The sequence below is a fragment of the Passer domesticus genome, chromosome 15 (genome assembly GCF_036417665.1).
Source record: "Passer domesticus isolate bPasDom1 chromosome 15, bPasDom1.hap1, whole genome shotgun sequence".
Classification (NCBI taxonomy): domain Eukaryota; kingdom Metazoa; phylum Chordata; class Aves; order Passeriformes; family Passeridae; genus Passer; species Passer domesticus.
The window spans coordinates 9,704,645-9,725,375 of NC_087488.1; the positions used below are offsets into that span (position 1 = coordinate 9,704,645).

At 41.2% G+C, this 20,731-nt stretch overlaps 2 protein-coding genes, 1 long non-coding RNA gene and 1 other non-coding gene across 8 annotated transcripts in view; 2 read left to right on the top strand and 2 right to left on the bottom strand.

The window, feature by feature from the left end:
- The window catches only part of LOC135281476 (putative short-chain dehydrogenase/reductase family 42E member 2), a 15,957-nt gene extending 10,485 nt beyond the window's left edge, over positions 1-5,472 (top strand). Inside the window, exons 8-15 of the mRNA XM_064390350.1 lie at positions 854-972; positions 1,332-1,407; positions 1,824-1,906; positions 2,455-2,592; positions 3,668-3,733; positions 4,507-4,570; positions 4,878-4,951; positions 5,149-5,472. Coding sequence (XP_064246420.1) covers positions 854-972; positions 1,332-1,407; positions 1,824-1,906; positions 2,455-2,592; positions 3,668-3,733; positions 4,507-4,570; positions 4,878-4,951; positions 5,149-5,352 — 824 coding nt within the window. The 3' untranslated portion in view covers positions 5,353-5,472. The remainder of the gene's footprint in view (positions 1-853; positions 973-1,331; positions 1,408-1,823; positions 1,907-2,454; positions 2,593-3,667; positions 3,734-4,506; positions 4,571-4,877; positions 4,952-5,148) is intronic.
- LOC135281479 (uncharacterized) overlaps positions 1-8,166 on the bottom strand; it is a 19,970-nt gene extending 11,804 nt beyond the window's left edge. For all 4 annotated transcript variants that reach the window (XR_010348103.1, XR_010348102.1, XR_010348101.1 and 1 more), the window contains exon 1: positions 7,865-8,166. This is a non-coding gene — a long non-coding RNA (uncharacterized LOC135281479). The remainder of the gene's footprint in view (positions 1-7,864) is intronic.
- Positions 8,167-8,275: 109 nt separating this feature from the next.
- Positions 8,276-19,415, top strand: LOC135281453 (putative short-chain dehydrogenase/reductase family 42E member 2). Of its 2 annotated transcripts, none has more exons than XM_064390308.1 (12): positions 8,276-8,435; positions 8,821-9,212; positions 9,736-9,831; positions 10,801-10,858; positions 11,431-11,549; positions 12,626-12,701; positions 14,110-14,192; positions 15,425-15,562; positions 16,542-16,607; positions 17,278-17,341; positions 17,998-18,071; positions 18,653-19,415. In XM_064390308.1, exons 2-12 carry the CDS (start codon positions 8,973-8,975, stop codon positions 18,896-18,898), a joined length of 1,260 nt encoding a protein of 419 aa, XP_064246378.1. In that variant the 5' UTR covers positions 8,276-8,435; positions 8,821-8,972; the 3' UTR covers positions 18,899-19,415. The 2 variants fall into 2 exon arrangements, with proteins under 2 accessions (XP_064246378.1, XP_064246379.1); XM_064390309.1 differs by having other exon boundaries at positions 8,283-8,435; positions 8,825-9,212.
- Positions 19,416-20,368: 953 nt separating this feature from the next.
- On the bottom strand, positions 20,369-20,450 carry TRNAL-UAG (transfer RNA leucine (anticodon UAG)). The gene has a single exon. It is a non-coding gene; the product is annotated as a tRNA-Leu (tRNA).
- Between the last annotated feature and the right edge of the window lie 281 nt (positions 20,451-20,731).

The following is a 20,731-nucleotide window of genomic DNA, read 5'->3' on the forward strand; positions in this document are numbered from 1 at the left end:
CACTGGGAGGAGCATGAACCTGCTCATCTACATTTTAATCATACACCTTATTACTGTATTTTTCCCAAATATTTACAACAATAAACATTTCTTATTTTCAAAATGAGCCAATGAACCAGCAGGACAGACTGCTCTGCAGATTCTAAAAATTCCTGACTTTGCATTTTAATTATCTTCAGCATTAGAAATATTGTTAAATGAGAAGGGAATTTACATTATTCAAGTTTGCAATGACAGATATGCAGCAGAATTTAGCTACAATGTCTTAGCTACACAGGACTGGAATCCATAATTAAGTCTTTGTTTTGCAAATAACATGAATTTCCTTTGTATTTAAAGCACGACTGATTATACACTGGCAGAGCATGTTTTCCTGCTAACACATCATTTGTCACTGTGAACAGACTGAGACAAGGGCAGTTGTGTGGCATGTGGGCACAGCTGGCCCCTGCTCCTGTGTGTTTCATGTTCCATCAAAGTGGGGTGCAAGAGGCAGCTCAGGGGTGTCCCTCCTCAGTGGCCTTGGAGTGGCTGCTCCCCACAGCACTGCCCAAGGGCTCTACACAACAAATGTTACTAATCTCCTTTGTATTCAGTTTGTAAAATGAACATATTTAAAGAAAGGTTTCTCAAGGAGGAATTTTCCCCCCACTGAGATAATTCTTCTACCCAGTGACTGCAGTCCAGTGATGGAAGATAATATTATATTAAATGATAAGGTAATATTGAAATTAAAGTATTACCTTTTTTTCTATATTTGTAATGTTTATTTTCAAAAATAAAATCTGCCAGTTCAGCTATTTCTCCCTCTTTATTTTTGTTTTAAAATAATTTATTTTGTGTATCGCTGTAGTCTGCAAACAAAGAAATATCCCTAGACTGATATATACCAGTACAGTGAATGTGGTGTTTGGAGGGAATCCTATTGAAGAAGGAGATGAAGAAACTGTACCATATTTTCCACTGGAAAAGGTACTGTGTCCATGGGATGGTGTGGCATTTACTGTGCTCCTAAGGGTAGATTGTGTAAAGGCTGTTCTCAGAGCAGCAGCTGTGTTACTGTGGATGTTCTCAGTACATTCAGCACAAAAAGTGAATTAAATAAATATGAATGGACTGAAATTCACTCCAAAGCTAAACTTGAGCCACTAAAGTCTAAGTTTTTTTGTTTTTTTTTGTCATAAACAAACTGTATATTTACTAAATCTTACTATTTCTGGTTTTGTTTTGCCCAGCTGATATCTGTGAGCTGGCTAGATTGAAATGCTGTCAGTCATACAATAAGGTTACCTTTACAGATTCAATAATTATCTTATTCTGCTTCCTTATAGCAATTTAATCATTATTCCAGAACCAAGGCAATTGCAGACCAAATGGTTCTTGCTGCTAATGGAACTTTGCTCAAAGGTACATATAAAGCATTTGGGGTTTGTCTATCATTAGGAGTGCTAATGGGCATTCCTTTCTCTGGTTGCTCATTTATCAATAGTATACTTTAACTGAAATAAGAATTTGTTTGTCTCTATTCCTTTCTTCAGTGGATAAATCAGCTGTTCTGATAATACCAATTATCAGCACTGTAAGCACTGTCCAATGGGCTCTTCTTGTATTCCCAAGAAGGTTTTTCAGGCTGCTAAGCTCAGGTCTGTCACAACTACTGAATTCAATTTCGCACAGAAATGAAATCAAGTTCCTGGGAATCTGAACCACTCAGAATGGTCAAAATGAGCCTTAATTTTGACAGTGTAAAATTCAGCCAGTATGCATCAGCCTTTTGCTGCTCTCACAGCTGTCTGACAGCCAGGTGTTGCTCTCTCTCCCAGGAGGGGACAAGCTCCACACGTGTGTGCTTCGCCCGCCGGGCATCTATGGACCAGAAGAGCAGCGGCACCTGCCTCGAGTAGCCGTATGTGTTTTGTAGTCAGCTCTGGAGGACACCACAAGTAGTTGTAAGGGCATAACACAAGTGGTAGTACCTTGATTGCAGTCCTTAACCATTCCTGCAGGAATGTGGTGGAAGCCTGGGGACAGGGGATGTGGTGCAGGGTAACAAATAGCAGGAAAGCAGCACTGCGGGCCAGGACCAAGCTGGGCTTCTCAGTGAAAAGTGGAAGGCTGAAATGCCGTGGTAAAAGAACTGGGTTTGCATCCCTATCATTTAATGGAAATTGTCTTTGAAATATGCACTTTAATTTCTGCCAAAAAATATAATGTCACTATATTTTGCCGCTGCCTATCAGTGCATTTCCATCTTTGATTTCCAAAATCATCCACTAGTTGAGTTTTTTCTTGTGACAGGTTTCTTGTGCTGTAATTGTACACAAATACAGGAAATTCCAAGTATTTGGGTTGAGACAAAATCATATTATAGTGCATAACAAAGGAATAATGTAGTTATCTCGTGTTTTCTGTTTCTACAATAATGTAGTTATCTTGTATTTTCTGTTTCTACAGATAAATATCCAGCGGAGACTTTTTAACTTCAAGTTTGGGAATCACAAAGTTCAGATGAACTGGGTTCACATAGGAAATCTAGTGCAAGCTCATTTACTGGCTGCTGAGGCTCTCACCTCTGAGAAGGGCTACGTAGCTGTAAGTAAACAATATAATCACCACTAGCTTGAGTTCTCAAACAGGCTTAATTTTTGATGTTTTGAGATCAAAGAGTGTCCAAAAAGTCATGTGCTAAATTCTCTAAAAATGGTGTGTAGCTCCAGAGGCACAGAGACAGTGCAAATGCAAATACATTTCACTCATATTTTGATGATGTTTTTGTTTGGTTTGAAAATACATCATTTCCTGGGTTACTGGAGGAAACTGTATTTTTAACTAGCTTAATATATCATTAATTCACCATTACACAAATCTCTATATCCTGTTATTCTCTTGAAAATAGGTTCTGACCTAGATGCATAAAATTTAGAGCAACCATTCTGGGGCATTCCAGTTGAATTTTCAGAGCTGAAAATTCCAAAAAGAGATTGGACAATTTTTAATGGGCAATTTTTAAAGGTTTTTCTTTTTGTTCTATTGTTCACAATTGCAACATCAACCTGAGGACTGTGGAGCATTACAGAACTGACAACGTTGCAGCAGCTTCTTTATTCACAGTTCCTGAAGGTCCCAGATCCATTTAGATTGGTAGGAACATACAGAAAACAGGCACTGACACAGGTGAACACCTCTCCATGTGTTCTCAATTTCAGCACTTGGAAGCCATGCAGCTGTTTTAGATTGATGCCATTCCCAGAGTCCCAGCTTTGCTTGGGTGCTCAGGTGCTCCTGGCACTCCCAGCTGGGCAGACTCCTCAGCCAGAGCACAGCTGGAACTCGACCTCAGAGCTGTGTTTGTTAAATGCCATCAGTGCTGCCCCTTCTGCTGGACTCACAAAGGTCACTCTGTGCCCAGCACATCATGAAGAACATACTGCTCCAACAGCTGGGCTCCTACACAGGGAAACTGATCTACACTACACCATGGTTAATCACCATGAGCCCTGCCACCACTGCGGGGTTACCACAGTGAAGCCCAGTGAAGGCAATTTCCTCTGTGTACACTCACCTTGTACATGCTCACAAAAACATGACAGGTGGGTAGGTATGGGAGAGACAGAAAATGCCATCCTGTGCACAGTTTTGTCACTGTTTTTCTCTGCTTCTTTACCAGAGTGGCCAGGCTTATTACATCCATGATGGTGAAAATGTCATCTTCTCTGAGTGGATAGTGCCTTTGGTAGGTACTGCACAGCCCTGCAGCTCCCAGCACCGTGTGGGCACAAGTCCTGTCACTGACTGACACACCAGACCAAGTAAATCAAGTTCAGTGCACAGAAATTACTGAATTACTTAACATTAAACTCAGTCTGTTTTCCCTGCATATCCCAAAGTTTCACTGGTGTTAAGAGCTCTTAAGTTTTGGATAAGTGTAACTGTGGAGTTTGGCCTTATTGCTTTGAGAGGATTTAGCTGGGAGTCCAGAACTTGCTGCAGGACAGAGCACTTCATGAAGGAAACCCACAGTGCATGGCCAGCTCTGCCACTGGCATCTGGCAGGACTCTTACAGCCACTGCTTATCCCTTTGTCCTGGCATCAGCTGCAGCACAGAGGGGAAGCCCAGTCAGGGACAACACTGTATTTTCAGAAATATCGGGCTGGGATTCTAGGAGCATGCCAAAGTTTTTGCCAGCACAGGAAATGACTGCAGCAGAAAATTGGGCCTGTATTGAACTGTAGTTCAGTATTCCAGTCTGGGTCACTTCCCCCTTGGAAATGGCCTTTTGCTCCCCTTTACTGTCCAATTGCAGATGAAGGGTGGAAGGTGGGCACCAAAGAATGAGTAGTGGGCTTCAATTACATTTCTTACTACCTGTATGGACAGGAAGACTAGCTGGAAAAAAAAAGTTTAGATACAAGTTTTATCAACATTCTTTTTTTTTTCATGCCTCATTGACATTTTCAACTTTGTGTAAGTTCTCTGGTATTCTTTCTTTTTATGCTCTTTTTAGTTTGAAAAATTAGGCTACAGGAAACCTTGGATACATATTCCTGTTCTCCTGGCTCATATAGCAGGTAAAAAAAAAAAAATACATTCTTAATTATTGTGGGTTGTTTGATATTTTTTATTCCTATGAAGCTACATAGTGGTTTTATAAAATGCAGGGACCCAAATTGCAGGAATTTTTTAAATTAACATTATTTTAATTGAGAATAATCACTTGTGCCTTGTGATTAATTATAGCAGATAAAGTTTAAAGGCTATTCATAAACTCATCATGTACTTTATAAATTAAACAGTGCCTTCTGCCAGTTGGAATTACAGGCATTGTCTCAGTTTATTGTTAACCAGATGTCTCATTAAGTAATTTTTGTTTCACAGCCACTGTGATGGAATATTTGCACCTGATACTAAAGCCAGTTTTTAGCTTTACACCTTTCTTGACAAGGAATGAGGTAAATATATAAAAAAAGGATAATGTTTATATATTTCTGACTCAAATTTTCATTAAGGACATGATACGCCCTTTGGATTGTCTGTATTGCAGCTCTGTTTTGTGTTTTCATTGTAATATCATTTTGATATATTTTCATCCAAGTTCCAGAAAACTGGATATTAAAGTCCCTGCCATAACTGTCCTTTTGGCTTTTAGGTGTGGAATGTCACTGTAACTCACACTTTCCGAATAGACAAGGCACGAAATCAACTCGGTTACAAACCAAAGAAATTCTCATTCGCTGATTCCGTGGATCATTACCTAAAAACAAGACCTACCTGCCAAGAAGACCACACGTTCCTTAAAATGGTGTTTGCTTTTGGCATTTTGTTAGGTTTGATCATTCTTTCCTTCTTCTAAAACCAAATAACTACTCACCTGTTCCAGAAAGCTTCATTTTGTTTCTGAGTATTAATTATCTGGTCATAGTACATTCCTCAGCCACTCTGGACTTTGTTATTCATATTACTATGATGACACTTCTCTGACCTTATTAAGAAAGAAAAACACCCAAACAAAAAACAACTAGAAAAGTGAAAACATAGGATGTATCAGGAAATGTTCTCCAAGAGCAACACAGTGTTATAGCAAAGGAGGTCACCACAAATGGGTGCAGGAATAGCTTTAATGGCTCTTCATTAAGTGATGTTTCATGCTGGGAAGCATTTTCTAAAAATGATAATTCAGAGGGTGAGGAGGTGGAAGAAGAGGAACTGTCACAGGACAACAGTGCTGTAACAAGTCCAGTAGCTCCAGTGAAGAAAAGGGTGACTAAACAACTCTTCTGATGAAGCCACGGCTACAGCTACTGTCAGCCTGAGGAATTACAGAGATCTGGGAAGCAGTGGAAAAATATGGAAAGTAAATATTTATAAATGGTAGGTGATTAGAGGAGTGAAAATCATATTTATGTAAAATAGTTGTATTGTTCTGAAGCTTTGTAAAAATGTAATAAATATCATTATGTGTGTTTGTAAATCAAATAATATCATTTCAATGCAATAATAAATAATAACTGAACCAAATAACTGAACCTCCTGTTTTTAAGGAGCTTGTGGGAAGGAGGAGTTCAGCCAGCTGTTACTGATCTCTGGAGTCACATTCTCCACAACCCTGTAGCACTGCTGGCACACATTGTGTGTTCAGGGAATTGCATTTTGGGGTAAGCAGAGAAGCCAGGCACCAAGACAGGAGTGAGAATCCAAGCTCTCTCTTTTCCCCTTTCTTAAGTCTCACATCAGTTGCTTCTTGGGTGGATTGCACCATGTGAGCCACCTGTGCTACATGTACAGCCCAGACCAACCTTAAAGATGTTAGGAGTTTTTCCTTGGGATCCAGCTTTGCTCTGACCAGGGAGCAGCTGCTCCCTCTCCTGCACCCCACGTGAATCAGGAGAGCTGGACTGGCCACAGTGGGTCATGGAAGACAACGATGGAACAGCTCTGCCATCTGATTATCTCCTCTCTGTATTCATTTTGCCTTTTCTTAGCATTTTACAGGATTTTTAAGAACAGTAAGTTTACAGAGATTCTCTCACTCTAAATCTATAGGGATATGCAGGAGAACCAACAGCAATGCTAGAAGAATACAGGTTACATGTAAAAGACAATATGCAGTGACACAGGAAAATGTGTGAGCAACCACAATTACCACTGCAGCTTCTGTAAGCAAAGATTTGTTTTACTCTGTTTTTTTTGTTTTTTTCTCTTCACTAAACAAATAGTTCTGTGTGCAGTGAAAGCAGTAGAGTTGGATTGATTATAGATTTGTCCTTGTCCATACAAATTGAGCTCCCACTGTACATCTTCCTTTAGCAGGGGCACTGCTCAGCCCTGTCTCCTATTCCTGGCAATTGACAGGAAGCTTAAAGAAACTCTGTATATATGAGATCTTTATCCAGGTTTGATTAAAAGCAGTTAAATTCAAAATTTATCACTACAGAGCTGCAGCTGAGCCAGCAAGTGCTGCAGGCAGGCAGTACCATGGTAAGCCTTTACTCCCTAGAAATGCAGAATAGAAAACCACAGGTGTAAAGTTACTTCCCAGTGACAGCATTTTAGCTGCATGCAAACATTCAATTTGCTTCTAAATTAGTTCTTTATAAATCTTTCATATCACTTTTACTGGACTAATAGCTCAGGATGCATCCTGGATTACACCAACACTTTTCACAGGAGTGCAGGCTCTGACCTTGCTTGGATGCTCCTCAGTAAGGACTAACCAAGGAATTCACTGGCTTTGTGCTTCTAAGTCCCCATGGAGTCCCATCATTTCAGTGCTGTAACACCAAACCTGTGGTTTGTTGTTTTGGGTAGGATGCTTTTTACATCACTGTTATAACAGCACTGATTAACAATAACTGCCTTAAGTACATTTATTTATCTTTCTTACAGATGCAGTCTTTGAGATTTTAAAACAATCCTCAGTACCAGTTGGGAATAGCCAGCTCTCTTATTTCTTTGGGTCTTTACTGAGTCTCAGTTTAAGCTGGCTCTTGTTTGAGTTACTCCTGCTCCAACATAACTGCAATGTGTCTTTAAGTGATTAAAATTTAATATGAACATTCAGACATAGTACAGCTGTAACAAAAGAGGTAAACGTGTTCAAAGCTTAACTTTTGCCTGGAATGGGTAACTGGAATTCTGCAGCTCCTGACCCTTTCACACCCTCCCTGGCTCAAATGACCACAGGGAGGCTCAGGTGGAAAGGGACCTTAGTGCATAATTGCTTATTAGTGCCTGTTGGGGAACTCCTGCTGTTTTGCAGGTGTCTCAGAAGTTCTGCATCTCTATGAGCCATGTCCTGCCACCGACTGTCCAACCAGCAGGCAGGAGGTGGTGTTTTTTTCCTGAACAACCTGTTCAACAGGTACCTCAGTGTGACCGGAGCCCTCACTACTGCACAGTCACATCTGTGTGAAGACACTCAGAGGTAAGAACCACCGCAAGATGCTCTGGATCCCAGGGATGCTCCGGCAACCCAGGAGTACCGTGCCATGCCGTAGGATCCCCAGGATGCTGTGGGCTACACGGATGCTGTGTGATGAGCAGAACCCCAGGAAAGCTGTGCCATCCCAAAGCTGCTGCCAGATGAGTGGGACCCCGGGGTTCTGTAGGAGCCGGGGGATGCGGTGGGATACCAGAGAGGCTGCGGGATGAGAGGGGAGCTGCGGGGGCTGTCGGGGGCCGGACGCCGTGCCCGGGGCGGCCCCGCGGGGCTGCCCGCGCCCCCAACGGCCCCAACGGCGCCGCCCGCGGGGCCGCCCGCGGCCGGGGCGGGGGCCCGGCCCAGCACGAGGCCCTGCTGCCCCCGGCCGATCTGCAGGCGACATGCAGAGAGCCCCGGCGGGGCTCGGGTGGCTTTGAATGTTTAATTGCGGCCGGGGCAGGACTGGGTGTCGGAGGGAGTCCGTAGCCACGGCCTCTGAAATGTCCTGACTGCCGGTGAGGAACCCCTAGAAGGGCAAGAACCCCCATGTTCGGAAAAATAAGTGATTCGCTATTATTTTTTTCTTAATGCAGTCGTTGACCCTTTCTATAGTATAGCAGCTATTTTATTCGAGTTCCCCTCGAAAGCAAGGGATTTGATAGCCTTGTTCTCTGATACACCTTCTAAAGTTATAAGGATCAGGCGTCCCTCTTCCCTCCTGACATCCTCATCTACCTCAACTCCAGCACTGCCAATGATAACAACTCAGTGTATTCTTAATTTATGTTTAGCTGCTGGTACTTAGAAAGAAGCTGGAAATACAACTTCTCTCAGACGTCTGTCTTGGCAGTAAACTGGGCACTGTAAATTTTGGGTTGCTTTTGTCTTTATCTCTCTTAGGCAGGCTGCATTAAAGCCAGATTTTGCTGCTGTGACTAGATCTTGTCAATATGAAACTCCCTGAAATTGTCTGCATCCAGGAGTGTTATGGAGCAATTTTCTCCGTGTAGAAGGAATTGTTACCTGTATCTGGTAGTGCCGGACAGTATTTCATGGACACAAAACCAAAAATGAGTGGAGTAACATCACCCTATCAGCGAAACCCTGACTGCAAACGGAGCAAACATGCTGGAGCACTCAATAGAATCAGTATGAGAGCCGTGGTGACAGGAGGTGGTGGCTATTGTGGATACAAGCTGGGATGTGCTCTTGCCAGCATAGGAGCTTCTGTTGTTCTGTGTGACATACACAAGCCTTTGTGGGTGATTCCCAGTGGAGTGGTGTGGATCGAGGTATGACAAATAATATCTTCCCAACAGTCAAAGTTACTTCATTTGCCTTTTCCATAATGTCTTCCTAGTTTTCACTGAATCCAAATAGCTATTGCCAACTATTTCAAATTTCAGTAATCTTTTTAACTGTGTGAACATCCCACATGAGTTTTGGTGAATGGATTTTAGTATATCTGAAATAAGGAAACCAGCAAAACCTGTAATGCATGGAGCAGTTTCACTCCTGACTCCTCAGGATCCTGCCTTCATCTAGGCCTTAGTTTAACCACCTGTAGAATAAACACAGGACTATAGTGAACCTTAATGAATGTCTTTAAAGTTCGTTGGGTTCTATGGAAGAAAAATATAATTATCAGCAAGCAGGGAGGTGTGCCCAGTTTTGAGTCCCAGGATACTTGTACAGCAAGTACAGTTCTATATATGCATTCTGTATATGGATTCCCTCTGTGCTAACCCACTGTATGACAAATGCTCACCTGCAGCTTTGATCTCACGTCCAAATATTTGTTCTTGTGTATTACAGACAGATATCAGGGATTACCGTGCCATACTGTCAGTCTGTGAAGGGGCTGACTGTGTGTTTCACGTAGCTTCATATGGAATGTCAGGAACACAGCAGGTGAGTCCACATAGTTTTGGTTTTGTTCTGTGTGACTGCCCTCATGGAGGGTGAGAGACTTTGATGCTGTAACACTGCATGACAGATTTAATTTCTTCACATTGCCCCAGTTTCTGGTAAATTGCTCTGTGCCAGTTTGAGTGCCAGCTGCAAGCAGGCTGCTTGCAGTGATTTCCTCTTCATTCGAGGTTCCACCAGCACCCTGGGAAGGTGTTTGAGATGGAAGTGGCATTGAAAAGTTCTGAAATACTGTGAAAACAAAATGAAGGACAAGGGAGGCTGGTTTCCTCCAAAACCCTGATTCTTCTCTAAACCTTCACATGGACCTCCTAGGTGTAAGGTCACTAGGAGGAACAAAACCTTAACTAAATTATAAATGACTTCATATATCTGAATTATAACAATATTTGAAGTCTTTAATTGTTCACCGTTGGGTAAAAAGCTGTACAGATGCACTTGATGTAGGACTCTGAGTCACAGTTTTATAATTACAGTTACAAGCACGCACACACACACATCCACACACAAACACACCTCTTTCTTACTTTCTTTAATAAGAGGAACTTCAGTAATTGCCCTGTCTGGATAGAACAGCTCACTCAAAAGTTGTTTGCCACTGAGCAATGCATAATTGGAATTGCTCTGGTTAGAGGCAACTGGTCACTAAAGTGCTACTGAAACACAGATATTTAACATACTGCTGCAAGATATGTAATAACTGGACATATATTTTTAGAAGCACTACAATTTTCTTCGCTTCAAGCAGACTAGTCTTTAATAATACAAGAAAAATACAGGTATAGTTTAAAAATAATGATTAGACTTCTTTAAGTCTGAAACAGCAGTCTAAATGACATTTTTAATAATCAAAGCACTAAATTATGTTTATTTGGGGATGTTTATAACATCCCCCTATTGAACTGAGTATGTATTATTACTATAAAATGCACAATTTTTTTCTTTTCCTAGTTGCATAAAAAAGAGATTGAAACTGTAAACATTAATGGAACAAGATTCATCCTTAATGGTACGTATTTAACTGTGCCACTGGGTGTTAGTACAGCATATCAAACATCATATCCAGTTTGGAGAAAGCCAGTTGGCCTTTTTGGCACACTCTGTCTGTCACCAAGTACTTTACATTGCTGGCAGAAAATGAGGAAACATGTCACGGGGTGGGGGGGGTCATGCTCAGTTCTGCTACGAGGTGTGATATGAGAGCCAGCACTACTTCACCTACTTCAGCTGTTCAGCACCTTGACTGATGTCCCATGTAAGGAGTTAACCAATTCCCTGTGTATTTTGTAGTAGTTAACCTGCTTGCTAACAGCTTGTGTACAGGCAGTGAGCAGCCCTGGAGGCAGAAGGACTTCTGTCCTGATGCCAGCAGGCTGGAGGAGCTCTCCTGAGGCACCCAGCTTAGGATGTGCCAGCATGTGAAGCACTGATGTCTTCCCTTTGAATATGCTCTGCATTTCAACTCACCCAGTCACAGAATGGAAGGATTTTCTCTTAAGATTTGACACTTAGAAAAAATGGCACACAAACTTTTTTCCCAAATAATTTTCCACTAAAGTAATTGATTATTCATTGCTGCAGCCTGCAAACAAAAGAACATCCCCCGGCTGGTCTACACCAGCTCAGTGAATGTGGTGTTTGGAGGGCTTCCCATTGAAGATGGGGATGAGGAATCTCTGCCGTATTTCCCAATTGACAAGGTATTTCATTGTATTCTATTCTCAATTTTCTCTGTTTACTTCCATGTTTCTGAAAAAGCCTGGAGTTTTTATGACAGAGTTTTGCCTGATGCAAGCATCCAGGCACAAGAAAGGCCAGGTGGAATGAGAATTTTAGCAACCTGGTCTAGAGGGAGGTGTCCCTGCCCATGGAAGAGGGGATCAGAACAAGATGATCACTGAAGTCCCCTTCAACCCAAATCATTGTCATTCTATGAAAGAAAACTCTTTACACTCTTTGAAGATGCTATTTACAACCTTGGCACATAAGTTTTATGTGCATCAAAGTATATATTTCTTTGTTTTCCTATTAAGGTCTTGATTTTGGAAAATAACTCCCACAGTGCCGTATTAACATCAGGGCTATTCCACCTGGACATGAGGATTCTGTTATATGGCTTGGTGCCTCTTTAGCTATTTATTATCCACATGATTTTCCTGGTTTTCCCTTAGAGGATGACATATATTCAAGGTAGAGCTGATCTGGAAAAGCAGCCTATTTTTATATGGTCTTATTGCATTTAATTAAAATAGAGAAACTACTTCTGGCTGCTTTGCATACACAGTTGTTTTTTGTGTCCCTCCTCTCTCCATCAAGTACTTCACTATCTTTCAAGAAGTAGAGATGGAGATAAAATATGAATATTTTTAATAACATTTTAAATAACACTTTTTCTGGGACAATGCCCCATGGAAGTGAGCAGGATACTTCAGACCAAGTGTAATGACTTCAAAACTTGGCTTTTGACTTTTCCGTTACCTGAAGAAGAAATCCAGATTACAAAGCAGTGATCAATTACATTCCTGGCAGCATTCAAAACATACATATATTTATTGCTTCTCAAATGTGCTGAAATTAATTAACCACATTTGCATATACAAAAATGCTTCCTTACCCTAGAAATATTCATGTGTTTTACCCCGAACCTAATTCCTCACAACTTCTGTACTTTGAGGCATTTGTTGCCATCTGCTAAGTGAAAACCAGTGAAGAAGAGATGCCTCTCTGTCCCATCATTTGAGGAACAGTTACAAATGTATTTGCTTTTTCTCTGTAGCTCGTTGATCACTACTCCAGAACCAAATCGATTGCAGAACAAATGGTACTGGCAGCTAATGGATCTTCACTAGAAGGTACTTTTGTCTGAGCATGAATTCATAGGTGAATTTACTCTTCCTCCTCTTGCTCCTCCCCAAAATCCTGTGTCCTCTAGCAATCCTTAGTGGACAAGATTGCTCAGAAGTTATGAAATTAAGTTACTAACCTCTCACAAATTAAAGTGTTTTCATTTAAAAATTATTTTTAATTGGTTTTAAGTTCCCACAATGTCTGTAAAAGGTTTTAGCATGGTAGCAGTAAGTTCAATATGTCAATGAAAAGTAATAAGACAGCTATGAATTAAACAAAAACAAGTGTTTAATGTCACTGTCTCATGCAATATAAGCAAAACACGAATGCTGATTCAATTGTTACATCCACACACCCCCTCAAGTTATATATTAAAATCTGAAGTAGGTACCTGAGCCTAGGGCCTGGAATTATTTATTAGTGCTTCCCAAAGTTTTCCATGTTGAGGAAGCCAGTTATACACTTGAATACTTAAGCTCACCTGTGAGATACTATAACTGCTAGTGCAAAACAAATTAATGTAAAGTGCAACATGATTCTATGGGACCAAGTGATACTGAGCTAAATTTAGCTGTGGACAACTTAGAGAAAAGACTCTTCACTTGATACTTGCAGAGGGTTATAACAGATGGAAAGTCCACAATGGGAGCTCCATCCCAACAAAATTATTTTGTTCAAAATAAGAAAAGGTGGTTTTTCCCCCTCTATTTCCTTAGCAGCTCTTCACATCAAAGCCTCTCCTAATTACAGGACCAATACAGAGTGAAATTTGTCAGTGAAATAGAACCAAACATCCATTTTGATTCTGTGCCGTAGCAGGACTGATATTTTATATGTTTACAAGTACTGTTAAGAACAGTTATTAGCAGATGATGAAACAGCCAAGGGAGGATTTGATTATTATGATCCCACTGAAATTGTCAAGAGCTTCTACCTCACTCCAGTGGGAGCTGCCCCTGCTGCTGAGGGGATCTTTCAGCTCTACCTTGTACTGCTAACAGGTCACTGCTTCCCATCTGTAATTTTGTATGGCATTAGTTGGTTTCATTCCACTATCCAATATATTTTTCAACAACCTGCTCACTTCAGTGAACTCATCACCACAGCCAACACATTCACTGGCACAGGGACAAGGGACTGATTAGAAAGAGATTTTTAAATATCTGGTATTTTCTAGGAACACAATTATGCTTTCGGGACTTCTCTGAATCTTTTCTTGCTATTTTGCATGCTCTGATTCTCCCATCTTATTATCCAACTACTAATGCAGCACCTTTTGGTATGTATTGTTTTTTTAAGGTAGTGAAATGAATTTAGAGTAAGTTCTGCTGCCTCAGCCTTTGGTTCATACAAACAAAGATCCAGAGTGGTGATGTGAAGGTCTCTTAAGAATGATCTTTTCCCATGTCCTAGGAGGTGGAACACTCCACACGTGTGTCCTTCGCCCACCAGGAATCTATGGACCAGAGGAGCAGAGGCACTTGCCAAGGCTAGCAGTATGTCATCTGGATTTTTTAATCAGCACTTTTCTATGATATGTTTAAAAAGCTGAAAGGAGCATCACTTATTTGTATTATAAATTGACTGATCTTATTGGGTAGCAATTCAACAATTCAATCATCTGCTGAGGATATTATAACTTTTTTTAACATGCATTATATCTGTAAAGTGTAGATTTTAAAAGCCTTTTTTAAAAATTAAATACAAACACATGAAAATCCAGCTTTATAATTTAATGATTACTCTAAGATTCAGGCCAGTCCATGATATTTCAAATGTCTGTTTACATGCAACTTACACCAAATGGTATTAAATATTAATGAAAAGAGATACAGTCAAATATCTTATTTCCAGTGTCAACTATGAAGAGCTTTCACTGTCCAATGAAGCAGGTCCCAGAGCTGCAAGCACCCTTTGGGACACCAGGTTACTGGAGGGCAGCAGCTGAGCTGTTCACATTTTACTCTTTTTCACTTGCTTTTAAACTGCAGGGCCAGCAGATGACCTTTAGAACATGGTCCCTGTAGAATTCTGTGAGCCAGTGATTTTAAAAGAATTAGTGTAATATAAAGTTATACACAGCTTTCAGGAAATAATAGATTCAAGTTGAGCACATAATAGATATTTTTGGTTTGTGGCTGAGGTAGGAAATGATATTGCAGTCAGCCAAATTATATGTTATCATCTTGTAAATAATTTTAAGAATAGAAAATGTGATTTTAGTTAAATCTGAGATTTTATTTTAGCCCCTTTAAAAATATAATATTTTAAAATTTCTATTTGATTTTGAGCTTTATTTTTTGGAGCCAATTTTAAGGCGTTATGCAAATATCACGTTTTGCAGTTTCTAAAATTTACCTGTTCAAAGAAAACTGGGATGCTTTCCTTCCAGCCAAAGTGTATCCTCCAGGTTTTCCTAGCCAAAGCTATTTGCTAAATTTGATCCAATTTAGTGAACACTTTTGATCCACTCAGAGCTGTAACTTACCTTTCCATACAATATTTTACTTATCCCTAGAGCAGACTTGTATTTTTTGTAAATTCAGGACATATTGCAATACGTCTTTTGATATTTTCTCAAGAGTAGTTCCCTTGAATATTTTTGATGAATGTATTTCCTTTTTTTTTTTAAGTAGAGCTAAACCTACATTTATCTGGACAAGAAAGTACACTTTACCTCATTCTAAAAATCATTTTGTTATGGTTTCATGTTTGTTTACATCTACAGAAAATTATTGAGAGAAGGCTGCTTAGCTTCAAGTTTGGGGACCCTACTGTTCAAATGAACTGGATACATGTAGAGAATTTTGTACAAGCTCATATTCTAGCTGCTGAAGCTCTCACCCCTGAAAAGAACTACATAGCTGTAAGTACACAGTAAAACCACCACAGGTCTCACTTGACAGTGGATCTGCCACTGTATCCTGTGCTACAGTAACCACTGCAGTAATTAGAGTTTTTGTCCTTCAGCTTACATTGTTGTCTGTGTTTTCAGCTGATCAGTGAGCAATGTGGGATTGGGCACAGTGTTGGCTCTTGCTGTTGGTTAAGAGATGGAATATTCAGTTCTGTAAGAATGTCTCCATCTTTGCATTTTTTAAATGCAAAATTTATAATTTCTGGAAGATGAGCAAAGAATGTTTGCTATGTTGGAAGTGAAAGTGGAAGTTCAGGCAGATTCATTCTGTTCCCCTGTACAGATCCAGATTTAATGTTCTGAACTGTGATGGTCAGTTCTTCCCATACCATGTGCCAACAGAGACACATTTCATTTGGGGTTATTGCTTTCAAAAACAGTCACAACGGTTTTCCTCCTTGTAAATACAGGTTTTTAATCTCCTAGAAGCATTGCCCTGAGAGTATATTAGAAAGGGGTTCCAAGTGGATTAAACTACTTTTTCTAAAACCCTGAAAGCAAAAGGAAAGCAGCAATGTAGAGCCTGTTTACATGGGGGTCTTCTGGATTCCAGTGATCCTTACCTAGAGCCAGAGCAGAACATGTCCCACCCTTTGGTGCCACGTGCCAGCAGCACCAGTGAGATCAGCACCAGCTCCTGTGCCTCTGCACAGTCAGTACAGCTGTTACAGAACAGGCACACCTGTAATAAACCATTTATTCCAAGGCATGTCAACCACACAAGCCACCTGTTCACCAATTCTGCTGCACCCAACAGTGCCACTGAATGAAACACAAGCAGAGTTTGTGACTCTTGTGTGCATCCACTCATATTTGATATTGCTGTATTATTTTTAAGCTGTTCATAAGGGGTGAGATAAAGAAAAAGAAGTCAATAGATATGCAGTATTATTTTTACTGACCTGTCTCTTCTCTACCTCTTTAACAGAGTGGCCAGGTGTATTTCATTCATGATGGAGAAAAATCCAACCTTTTTGAATGGCTAACTCCCCTTGTACGTGCAATCCTGATCTCCAAGTACATTCATTTCTTTAACTGTATGCAGCTCCAGCTTTTGTGTGCATTCTACATTTTGTATGTTTGCTTTGGGTGGGAGAATTCCACATGGAACTCTCTGAATGTGGGTTTAATTCCTGCTTGAATTTCAGCGTGATTAGCACTGTAAGAAAGCCCACCCAAAATACCATGTTAAAGCAAATGTCTTCCCTGAGACCAAAGGACCAACTACACCAGCAGCCTGTCCTGAGCTGTTACTGTCCCCATTTATGGGGCATGCAGATGGGAATAATGGGCATTTTGGGTGGGCAAAGAATGTAAATCTTAAGTATTCATCTGTTCATTCTTTTCAAAATACTGTGTTGTTGTTAATGATAGGCTCAAAACCATAAACATGTCATGATGTTAAATTAGGTATCAGCTCACAATGACATTTTGATTAATTATTGTAATTTCTTTCCTTCTTTTAAGATACAAAAATGACATAGTGTCTGTGGGTGGCATTTAACTAGCATCTCCTTAAAAATGAAAAATAGTAAATACTCAGAGCCATGATTAATTTTTCTGTTTTAACAGTAAATATTTCCATAAATATCTTCTATATTGAAATGCTAAAACTTGTTTAAAGTTTCTGAGGGTTTTAATTGTTTTTTTTAAATCTTTTTCAGTTTGAAAGATTAGGTTGCAGTAAGCCATGGATAAGTATTCCTACTTCTTTAGTCTATGCATCAGGTAAAATATTTTATCAACATTTCTCTTTCCTGTTCAAGCTACTCTCATTCCTAACTGTAATATAATTTTATTTGCCCACAGTTTTCATTTTCATGTATTAAAAATAATATGCTGTGTGCTCACCCAGTGTTCAGCAGTGTAAAACTCACCTCTGTGCAGTATGCTAAAACCAGAATGTCTCTTATTCAAGTCTCACTAAAACAGGTTTTATGTAGGACCTAACAGATGTATAACTTAGTGGAGTTAATGATACAAAAAGTTAAATGTAAAACTCCATGACTTTATGAAATATTCTGAAGAGCATCTGCTTTGCTGCACAGGTGAATGTCTTGCTCTCTCCAGAATCAACCCCCCAGTGCAACTCAGACAGAATCCAACTGAGTTCTCTGTTGCCATATTTTTTATGAAGCCTCATGCTCTTTTCAGTACATCTGTGCCCAACTTTTTTTCCCTTTTCCAAATCCTTTTTCCACAAGCACAATAACTAAGATTAAACCCAGCCCCTTGTGAGCAAGTGGTTAGATGGTGTTAGCAATGGTGCCTTGAGCTCTCAGGTCTGTGATTATCCTTAGTGAGCATTTAGTGTGACAGATGTCACAATCACAGTGACAAAGCAATTTACTGTCTACCTCAAGTCGAAATATTTTGTTATGCAGCCACATTCATGGAGCACCTTCATGCAATTCTGAGACCAGTTGTTGACCTGCCCCCACTGCTGACCAGAAATGAGGTAAAGCCTGTGTTTGTAAACTTTCCTTAATTCCCAGGGGATCCATACATGTTCATCTGAGGGAGACTTTCAGTCAGCAGAAAGTAAAATCCACCCAGAGCTACTTCAGCCTCCAGTTTCCAGGGCAAATACAGGCATTGTGTACAATTTAGGCAATATATTGTGCTTGGTTGCCATGATTTTTGAAAAGAGCTTATGCTTACAATCTGGGAGAGGCTTCTTCAGCTCCTCTCTTCCAAGGGTCAGTATCCTGTATGCCTTGGCTGGGCCTTTGGGGAGCTATGAGATGACTTTGGTCTGACTCTTTGAGTACCTAAGCAAGAGAACACTTGCAGAACATTTCTGGGGACATTTACAGATTCTACTTTGCATCTTTTAATGTCTCTTTGTGCTTTCAAGAATCTCCTTTTGAGTGGACAATTTTAAAAATAATGTGTGCAGTACTCATAGGACATTGGTGTAATATTGTGGGGTTTCTTGTATTTTACATTTCCTTTAACTGTGTCTTTGCTACCATTTAGAGTTTGTTGCAGCTGCCTGTGTAGTCATACCTTTTTGTCTGTTGACTCTTTTCCCTGCAGGTACAGAACATTTCTGTCACTCACACATTTCGAATAGACAAGGCACGAGCTCAGCTGGGGTACCGCCCACAGAAGTTTGACTTTGCTGATTCTGTGGACCACTACATTGAATCCAGACCACGCTCACGTTATAAGCTTTTCCTCAAGGTTTTGTTTACTTTAATTGTTATTTCAATTTTGTTTTTTCTTTCTTCAAAACTTGGTGGCCTTTCAGTTTTGCATTTTTTTAAAGAAAGAAGACACTGACCTGCATGAACTGCACGGTCACAGTATTTGCTACCCAGATCATTCTAACTTCCACAATAGTTACTGGCACAGTGCAACAGAGGCAGCTACTTTTGAATTTACAAACAATATCATAACAAACAAGTGGCTGGACCTGAGAAATTAAAATACAGTAAACAATAATTGCCAAATCACTGAAACACAACCAGAGTCAAGATTGTTGTTTCTATTTCAAACCAAAACAACAACTTTCCAAATTGATTGCTGAAGTAAATGAGAACCTGCAGGAAAAACAGGAGCTGCAGACAGCCTGCAGTGCTTCACCAGTGAAGAAAAATGGCTGAAATAAAAAGAAAGACTGACCACAGCTTCTGTCAAGGCTCACAACCTTGGGGAACAGAGGAACAAGCAAAGGCACAGATAGAACAGATTACTGCAAGTAACACACACCAGGCTTACAGAGACTGCACATTGTGTGATTTCATGAATTAGCTCTAGCACCACATCTGAGGGAAAATAAAATTGTACTTGAAACCTTGCTGAAGTTCGTGCTGCTTGGCCTCTGCACAATTTCCCAGACCTGCTCCCTGCCCTGCCCCTGGTGCAGAGCTGTGGGTATGTGCTGGTAGGGCTTTTCACAGGTCAGAACTGGGTATTTTAGTTAAATTGGAAGCTACTAAGTAAGTTACATTAGTTAAGTGTATTTGTGACACAGTAGAGGAATCTGCTGCTATGGGTTGCACAGATCTTTGTACAGCTTCCTTCACCTCCTGGAGTTAAGGGCAACAACTAAACAGTTCAGTTGCTCCTCAGCTGAACTTAAGGCCCAAGTCTGTTTTGGCACCAAATTTCTGAAATACAGCAATTGTATTGAGCAAATCCCTGCAGCAGCTAAAGTGAACAATGTACTTTTCACCTTACTGTTCAGCTAAAATGGACCTAAAGCACAGTCCAGCTCCTTCCCATCCACCACTCACGGTGGGACTTTATCAGAGAAATCTCTTTCCCATGTCCATCTTTCCAACCTGTAACATGGAGAGAGAACTACCAAGGGCAAGATGTGAACAGTAGAGAGCTTGGGAAAGGACTAGCGATGAGAGCTTGAAAAATCATGGTCTGGAGGGGAGTAATCATGGATGGGTTTGAGAATTCCGGAGGGTGCAAACACTAGCACCTCCCCCCAGGAGAATCCAGGGCAGGCAAAGCCCAGGACCCAGGCCTGTGGGTCGGGGTGCTGTAATGCAAAAGCACCACTGAAAGGCAGAACCCCTGAAAATTCGTGTTTCTCATTTTATTCTTACACCAAGAGACACACACAGAGTGGAAAATCCCCTTTCTCTAGTTCCTGTCACAACTTTCTACAATACTGATTTTAACGACTGTGACTGACAGCCCGCAGCACTCGCGGCCTGCCGTGCCCAGCCCGGGCAGTGCCTTCTTTCTGCTGTGCGGATGGCGAAAAGGAACGGCCGCGGCGGGGACAAAACAACTTGGCAGCGGTGGGATTCGAACCCACGCCATCGAAATGACTGGAGCCTAAATCCAGCGCCTTAGACCACTCGGCCACGCTACCGCCTGGCTGCTCAAGCGCCCGCCAGGCCTCTTTGACGGGGGCAGTGCCGTCGTTCTTTCCCCGCATCGGTGTAGATTGCCCACCTATGTCCGCGGCACCACGCCGCCCGCAGCGCCTGCCCCGCCCCGTGAACGCCGCTGCTGCCGGCCCCAGCCCCGCGCTCTCCGTGCCCGCGGCTGCGGCGGCGCCGCCAGGCCCGCCCCCGCGCAGTCCCGCCCCCGCCCGGCAGGTGGCGCCGCCGCCCCGTGCCCGCCGCCGCCTGCAAACGCGGCCCCGCGCCC

What these genes read in the sequence shown, in the direction of transcription:
- LOC135281453 (XM_064390308.1), top strand. Translation starts at nt 8,973, where the DNA reads ATGGACACAAAACCAAAAATGAGTGGAGTAACATCACCCTATCAGCGA. An exon ending in TAATGGATCTTCACTAGAAG is followed by an intron (nt 12,702 to 14,109) that starts GTACTTTTGTCT and finishes CCCATGTCCTAG; the next exon opens with GAGGTGGAACACTCCACACG. An exon ending in CTGAAAAGAACTACATAGCT is followed by an intron (nt 15,563 to 16,541) that starts GTAAGTACACAG and finishes CCTCTTTAACAG; the next exon opens with AGTGGCCAGGTGTATTTCAT.